General features: G+C 37.3%; 1 protein-coding gene across 1 annotated transcript; it reads left to right on the plus strand.

The window, feature by feature from the left end:
• Positions 1 to 213: 213 nt before the first annotated feature.
• Positions 214 to 6026, plus strand: LOC113331059. The gene is made up of 9 exons (XM_026577844.1): positions 214 to 838; positions 892 to 1697; positions 1772 to 1957; positions 2276 to 2315; positions 2398 to 2696; positions 2856 to 3319; positions 4946 to 5020; positions 5638 to 5739; positions 5903 to 6026. The coding sequence occupies exons 1-9, from the start codon at positions 214 to 216 to the stop codon at positions 6024 to 6026; spliced, it is 2721 nt and encodes a 906-aa protein (XP_026433629.1).
• Positions 6027 to 8786: the final 2760 nt, after the last annotated feature.

Raw genomic sequence — 8786 nt, forward strand, 5'->3', positions numbered from 1 at the left:
CCGGAAAAGTTCCGGCCAGTTCTCGTGCCGGCCAAAATAAGAGATTTTTTTTTAACATTTGTAAGTTTTTCATGTTAAAAAAAAAATTATACGTATATGTATACATATATGTGTCAGTTTCTAGAGATTGTATTCGAATAAGAGATATTTTTTTTAACGTTTGTAAGTTTCTAGAGTAAAGCTGAATAAAACTCCAAACCCCAAAGTTTATTAATGCGGGTCTTATTTTGGAACATTAATGGAGTTGCCCGTGATGCAGCTCAAGATAAACTTAAGGAGTTAATAAGAGAGTTTAAACCAGAACGTTTTTGCCTGGCTGAACCTAAGGTGCACTGCTCAGTAGCGTTTGGTAATATACTTCAAAGGGAAGGTTTTTCTCCTCATGTTATTCATAATGCTTCTTCTTCTAGTATTGCTAATGTTTGGGTTTGTTATTCGAATACTATAAGTCCTTCAATAGTTAATGTCAATAAGCAGGCCATTACTCTTGAGGTTGACCGGGTTCATGTTTCTTTTGTTCATGCTAGCTATATTCAAGTTACCAGGAGAAGACTTTGGCAACAACTTAGTATTCATGATGACTCTACTTTTTGTTTAGTCATCGGTGATTTCAATTGTATCCTTCGTCTTGATGATAAAAGGGGTGGTCTTGAGCCAAGAACTTCTGCTATTAATGAGTTTTCAGATTGGTTGGATGACAACAGTCTTTTTGAAGCTGATGCTTTGGGTACTAAATTCACTTGGACAAATAGACAATCGGGTACTGATAGGATTATTAGTAAACTTGATCGTGATGTTATTAATGCAGCATGGCTTGCAAAGTTTGAGAATTGGCGGTGTAAATCTCTTCCTAGGGAAGTTTCTGACCATTCTACTCTTTTGGGTTTGAAGCTCTTCCAAAAAGAGCTTCTATTCGCATTCAAAAAATGTGGTTCTTGCATACTGATTTTCTTCGTATGTTTAGTGAAAGTTGGAATATGCCATTTCATGGCTCTCTTGACTTCATATTTACTTATAAACTCAAGAGTCTAAAGGGGGTGATCAAGGAATGGAATCTTGCGATTTTTGGTAATTTTCATTCTCGGTTGAAGCAAGATCAACTGAGGTTTGAATCTGCGGCTCTTTGCTCGGATGAGGATCCTAATGATGCTACCAAACTTAATCTTATGAAGGATGTTATGTCTAGGATTAGTGAGACTCGGATTCAACATAACACTATGCTTAAACAAAAATCAAGGAATCAATGGCTTGTGGAGGGTTCAAGCAATACTACTTTCTTCCATAATAGTATTCGCATTCGTAGGACTTCTAATACTATTTCTGAATTAGTAGATAGTAATGGCCATACTATCTCTGATTATGATCAGTTGCGTGACCATGTGGTGCAGTTCTATGAAGAAGAATTTAATGGCCATGAGTCTAAATATGATGCCAGTTTATTTGATTATGAACATGTTGGTATCTCAGAGGAAGAAAGTTTTTCCATGGACAGAATTCCTACTCCTGACGAGATTAAACAAGCAGTTTTTGATCTTGTAGCTGATAGTGCTCCAGGGCCGGATGGTTTTTCTGGTTGTTTCTATCGTCATTGCTGGGATATTATTCAAGATGATTTGATTAAGTCTATTATTTTTTATTGGAATATTGATCATAGTACAAATAGGGTGAATTCAAGTCTTATCATTTTGCTTCCAAAGGTAAGAGGTGCAAATACTCTTCGTAATTTTCGACCTATTGGTCTTAGTAATTTTTTCTTCAAATTTTTACTAAGATCCTTACTACTAGACTTGGTAGTGTTTTGGATAATCTTGTTTCTGAGGAAAAGGTAGCCTTCATGAAGGGTCGAAATATCCATGAAAACATTAGTTTGGCTTATGAAATGGTTAATGAACTTTACATCAAGCGTAAGGATGGCAACATTGGCCTTAAGCTTGATATTTCCCAGGCTTTTGACACGGTAAGTTGGTCTTTTGTGTTGGAAGTTTTTCGGAGATATGGTTTTTCTGAACATTGGTGCTATTGGATTCTTAACATTTTGAATTATGCTAGAATCTCTATTCTTTTAAATGGTAGTCTGGAGGGTTATTTCAAAATTAATTGAGGTTTGCGTCAAGGAGACCGTCTTTCTCCTTTAATTTTTGTCTTGATTGAAGATGTTCTTAGCAGAAATATTACGAAGCTTTTTCATGAAAATAAGATGTCTCATATGGTAACTAGAGGTGGTATCTCTCCTACTCATCTCTTTTTTGCTGATGAAATTATGATTTTTTGTAAGGGAAACCTTAAGAGCCTCAACAATCTAGTGGATTTGTTGGGTAAGTAAGAGCAAGATTTATTATAGTGGTGGTTCTTTAAGTAGAATGAATTATCTTGCTAACCATTTGGGTATGAGTGTAGCCACTTTTCCTGATCGTTACTTGGGAATTCAAATTATCCAGGGCAGTGTTCGTTATCATCACATTTCGGGTGTAGTGGAGATGATCAATTCGCAACTTGCTGGTTGGAAAGGTTTTTTGTTATCTTTCCATGATCGTTTGGTGTTTGTCAAGTCCGTTATTGCTAGCTATTCTATTCATAATATGGCTATTTATAAATGGCCACGTAAATTCATTTTACAGTGTGAAAGAGCAATTAGGAATTTTATTTGGTCGGGGGATTCTAATGTTAGTCGTGCTGTGGTTGTAGCTTATGATAAAGTTTGTTGTCCTTTTGAGGAAGGGTTTTTGGGATTAACTCGTATGGCTACAATTAACGATGCCATGCTTATGAAACTTTGGTGGAAAATTCGTTCTTCTAAGAAATAGTGGGCAGGCTTTCTCCATGCTAAATTCTTTGGTATAAATGGGTGTATCAAGGTGAATGGTTTGAAGTCTTCTATTCTTCCGGTTATTATAAGAGTGTACAAGATTGTGGAATCTAACACTAAAGTTTTGCTGGGTGATGGTAGAGATACTTCTCTCTATTATGACGCTTGGTTTTCAAATATGAGTATTGCTGCAATCCTTAATGACTATACCCTGGATAGAAATGTGCTGGTTAGTACTATTTTGGTTGATGGGCATTGGAATATTCATGTGGAACATTTAGACCGAATGACAGCTGCTGGACTAGAGGTTAACCTTTTGCCTACTCCCATGGTTGGTGAAGATTTACGAATCTGGATGCTAGATTACAAGGGTGCTTTCACTGTTAGTTCAGCGAAGGAGCTAATACGTCAGAAGTATCCCAAGTTTGAAGGCGCATCTATTTTTTGGAGGAAGGAAATACACCCTACTTTAGCTACCCAAAATTGGAAATTCTTGCGTAATGCTTGTGCAACGTATGATATTATCCAAAACAGATTTAAAATACAGCTTGCCAGCCATTGAGCTTGTGTGGAGTTGCGGAAGAAACTCTGGACCATATCCTTTTCCATTGCAACTTTGCTGGCCGTGCTTGGAACTGGATAGCTGATATTTTTGATTTAACGCCTAATGTTAATCTTGTGGTATCTTGTAAAGAAGCTCAAGGTAGGAGTACTATGATTCATGACCTGTGGAGGTTTGCCAATCTTGTCATCAGGTCAGAACTATGGACAGCACGCAATAGGGCAGTTTTTCAACGTCATCAACCAAACTGGAGTTTATTCTTCAAGAGGGTGTTGCAGCTGATTCAAGACGTTTATGTCCGTCTAAAAGGCTCCATGAATAACAGTGCTGAAGATATTTTGATCATTGATTATTTCCGCGTGAATTATAGGAGAGTAAAACATTTTCAGCCAACTGAATGTTTTTGGCAGTCTCCGGAGGAGAATGAGATTGTTGTGATGGTGCGGCGAGAGGAAACCCAGGGGTGGCCGGTGCTGGTGTGGTGGCAAGAGACGCAAACTGTGCACTCCTGGGAGCTATTCCATTGGCCTGGGCGTAACTACAAATTTTTTAGCAGAATTGTGTGGAATTATTTTGGGCCTAGAATGGGCTACAAGATGGAGAATTAGGCGTGTCTGTGTGCGTTCAGATTCTTTTAGTATTGTGGAAGCCTTTAAAAATTCAAATCTTCCTTGGTTTTCTAGACAAAGGTAGCAGGAAGTTGGAACTCATTACCATTCAATAAGGTTTATTCATACTTTCAGGGAGGCGAACTTTGGAGCAGATTCTATGGCAAAGAAGGGATGTTTTCTTGATAAAGGTATAGGTTTACATTATGATGGAAGACCTCATTTTTTTTATTTCAGTTGAATATCCAAATGTTTCTTATTATAAATTCAAGTAGTTTGCAAGTTTTTGGGGTTGTTGTGACCTCTTTTCTTGTAAACTTCTCTTCGTAAATTTATTATCTATTAATACAAATTTATGACTTATCAAAAAATATACATATATGTGTCAGCTTTCACAAAAACCATTGCTTTAGGAATGAATTTTCATTCGTTTAAGAAAACTGACGATTATCCCTTGCACGAGAGAGAGATTTTTTTTTTTGAACAAACCTGTGTCTAATGGTAAAAATAAATTTGTCTATGAGCTTTCACGAAAACAAAATTTTATTTTAATATGTGAGCTTCCACAAATTTTTTGAGAATAAGTTCTCGTTTTAAAGACAGATGCTCGTCCGAGAAAAGAGTTTTTTTTTATATCCGTGAATTGCTTATGTTAAAAAAAAAAATTATTTACATGAGTTGCTCACGTTTTAAAAAAAAATTATTTACCTGAGTTATTCACGTTTTATTTTTATTTTATTTTTTTTTGTTAAAAATCAAATTTTGATTTTTTAAATAATCGTTGAAAACGGACAATTATCTATGATGAAACAATATCTTTATGTGAGCTTTCACAATTTTAGCATGGTCGTCTGTCTAATTTTGAAAAACTGGTGGATGCTTACACAGTAAAAATTTGCGTGAGTTGTTCATAGTTTTATGAAAATTAAATTTTGATTTCTGAATAACGAATTTTGCTCGTTTTTGCAGGTTGAAGAAACGAGCAAGTTTTTTAAGCGTCAACTCTTGCATTATAGTCACTACTGTTAGTGAAATTATAAACAGGTAAGAGTTGAAATTATTATCATTTTGTATATGCATTATCCTTTGTTGACATGAGCATCTTTATCGTTGTTGTACTTTCAATTCCACTGCTTTGCTGAAATTTGCATCTTGTAGGAACGATATACTAAAGCAGGTTGTTGTATGAATGTCGTACACAGATGTCTGACACCAGTTATGATAATGCTTACATTGATGGAAAGAAGAAGAAGAAGAAGCATCTGAAATTAAGAACACTCCGAATACGGATGATGACTTCTTTGTAATTCAGTATAGACCCGAAAAACGTCTCCCAGGCTCTGCATTTTGCCTTCTTGTCAATCTCAGAGATATTACCCAGAGAAAGTTGGTGTCTCCTTAAGCGATAATACGATTTTGTTTGCAAGGAGGACATTATTCTACTTCACTTATAGAGTTTAAGATTTCTCTAAGACCTTTAGCCAAATTTTCCGGATGGGCGAGACATATGCTAGTCATGATCATGTTCGGGCCATGTTGGATCGTGCACAAGTAATAGTGGCCATTCAAGCAGATGGAGCCCTGTTTGTTTACCATGATGTACGAGGTTTAGTATCCTTTCTCGCTCACTGGTGTATTCCTACTCACACATTCATATGCAGATGGGGAGGGTTCACCATCACTTTAGAGGATGTAGTAGTCTTGTTGAATCTTCCTTTTACAAGTAATCTTCTTAGAGAGCTATCAGCAGAAGAAATTGTGATGTCTGAAACTCTGAAATCTACGATGCATGACCTTAATAAATTGACCGGGAAATGTTATGCTCGATGGTTGAGATAGTGGCGGCCAAGAGATAAGGTTCCTCACAGGCCTGCTGACGGTATGTTCACCATTGCTGTTTTTTTTTTTGTCTTTATGGCTGTCCAGAGATGTGCTTCAAGCCAGTGGACATTTTTTGAAGTCGTTTGAGATTCCTTTTGCTATTAATATGGGTAAAGATGAGAAACTTCCCGTTGGTAATCTGTTTTTGGGTTCGTTATTCCCAATTTAGATTCCTTATTTATAGACTCCGGCATCTCTAATGGTTTTATAAAAATTGAATCACATGTTAATTCAATGTTTTTCCAAGCATTACTGTGGGAGAATTTCAGAAATTATGCACAAACTCCTCGTAGCATCTCACAAGGTGTTGATGGTGGATTTTCGACAAAGGATAATATCGTAAAATCATGATACTGCATGTTACAGACCCGGCTTCAGGAATGTATGTGAAAATTCATATTTTATGATCCGTGAACCAATTCACGACCTCTGATTGAGCGAGCATCCCTCTCAGAGCAATGATGAATATGTCCCTCGAAAAGCCTCTCAGCTGAGTTTTCGAAACTTTGCACATTTCATCGTCACCTCTACATAGAATTAAAATGATTGGGCGGCTCCTAGAAATATTGCATGCGAGTATAGAGCCTAACGCCTCCAGGACGTCACACTATTTGTTGTTCCCTGACTATGTAGAAAAACGTGTATAGAATCTCTTAATGATTTGACGGCTCTTATACATATTTCATGCTAGTATAGAGCGCTAACGTCTTCAAGACGTCACACTATTTGTTGTTCCCTGACTACACTCCCCTTGTATTCAAAACGAATATGATGCTTCAATTATCCCATGCCTCGTTTCTCGAATAAACTCGCTCCTAGACATATCGCGTGCTAGTATAAAGCAATTGATAGATTAATTCTGGTGTGTCATTCATCAATTGAATTCCTAGAAAATAATCCATTTATCTCGTTACTTCGTTCCATTGTTGATCCTCAGTTGGATTCCATGGATCAGTAATAGATAATCATTTTATCTCATAACTCTGTTTCATGGCTGATTCTCAGCTGAATTCCATGAATTAGTATTAGATATTCAATTTATTTCATTACTCTTTTTCATGGCTGATTCTCAGCTGAATTCCATGAATTATAATAAATATAGACTGAGCGGGCATCTGGGCCACCACCGAGCAAGCCCCGAGAAAATGGTGTGAGTGTACTTAGCAATATTGCACGAACGAGCACCCTAACGCATGAACGGGCATTCGAAAATATGGACAAGCGAGGAAATCTATGCAAAATAGGAAAGGAAAATAATATTAATAAAATAATAAAAAGGCGCTTAAGGGGACCGGGCCCACCGGCCAGCCAATCATGCCGCCCTAGCCGATCCCATACCTCTTTATTCTATTTTATTATTTTCCTTAATCTCATGAAAACTCTTTCATTCGAGCAAACTTCCTTGTTTGAGAAAAACTCTTAGTTTCTCCATATTTTCCTTCAGACAGTGAAAAATATTAAAAAACAGGAAGGGTGTCACGGGACCGGGCCACTTAGCTGGGCAGCTATGCCCTAGCCATGAACGGTCCCACACCCTAAATTCCTTATTTTCTTCTTCTTATTATTTCCTTCTTCTCATGAAACTCCTTCGTGTGAGAAACAAACCCTAGTTTTCATATTTTCTCAAATATTGCTCAAACCGTCAAAAAGCCAAAAAGTCAAATGGCCACATGACCGACTAGGCTACTCACATAAACTATTAAAATATTACTATTTTAATGTTCTCAAAATATTTGTTGCACAAGCAAAGTTCTATTTTCTCATTCGAGCAAAATCGAGAGTTTCAGTCAAGATCAAATTCTTCTGAAAATCCAAAATATTGCTCAAACGCGCACCAGAAAATACCAAATATCTCAGGATTGAGACATGGACACTATGGTGACGAGGGCATGCCACCTTTACCGACCAAAGTCGGCCCTAAGGCTTGCAAGGAGCCGGTCCCACACATCTTCATAATTTTAACCTAATTAGCTTTCTACAGTTCATAATTGGGTTCAAACTCTTTCCAACCAACTTGGAACTTGTTCAAACGACCACCATATGATCCAACGACCACCAAGGGCCGGTCTCATTCCCCTTGTTCGGCCCCTTATCTCTCCATAATTAGGTTTCATTACCTAATACTCAGACGAGCACTATTTTTAATAAATGATTAAACCAGCATTTAAGCACGGAGGTTACTAATAAGGCGCTACTAATGAAGTTATGGTGGAATATTCGTTCTTCTGACAAGAAGTGGGCTAGATTCTTGTGGGCGAAATACACTACTAGAGCTGGTAGAATCAAACTCTATGGTGTTAATTCCTCTATTCTTCCGGGTATTAAATTAATTCACTCTATCGTGGATAAAAATACCAAAGTTCTTCTTTGCGATGGGAGGTCTACATCTCTTTATTATGATGTTTGGTATGGGAATGAGAGCATTGCTGACATGCTCCATGAAAATGACCTGGACAGTTCTGTCATGGTGAGTGATATTATTAATACTAATGGCTGGCATTTGCAGGGAGTTCATATTCAACATTTGGTGCGTGCTGGTGTGAACTTAAATAATATGCCAGAGCTGCAAGGAGGGAGCGATTGCATGGTTTAGATGCCTGAGATGAATGGAAAGTTCTCAGTATCTTCGGCCAAACATCTCATTAGGAAGAAGTACACAGCGTCAGAGGTGTATAACCTTTTGTGGAGGAAATCAATACACCCTAAGTTGGCTGCTCAGAACTGGAAGCTCGTTAGAGAAGCCTATGCTATTCAAGACAAAATAAAGAGCAGATTCAAAGTTGAACTCGCCAACAGATGTTACTTATGCAAGATGGTTGAAGAATCTTTGGAGCATATTTTGTGGAGTTGCTCTTTTGCAATGCAAATCTGGCAGTGGTGTTCAGGTTTGTTTAACTTAAGGCCTCATTATGATTTTGTGAATTCTTAT

This window comes from Papaver somniferum, unplaced genomic scaffold, assembly GCF_003573695.1.
Source record: "Papaver somniferum cultivar HN1 unplaced genomic scaffold, ASM357369v1 unplaced-scaffold_123, whole genome shotgun sequence".
In the NCBI taxonomy this organism is placed as follows: domain Eukaryota; kingdom Viridiplantae; phylum Streptophyta; class Magnoliopsida; order Ranunculales; family Papaveraceae; genus Papaver; species Papaver somniferum.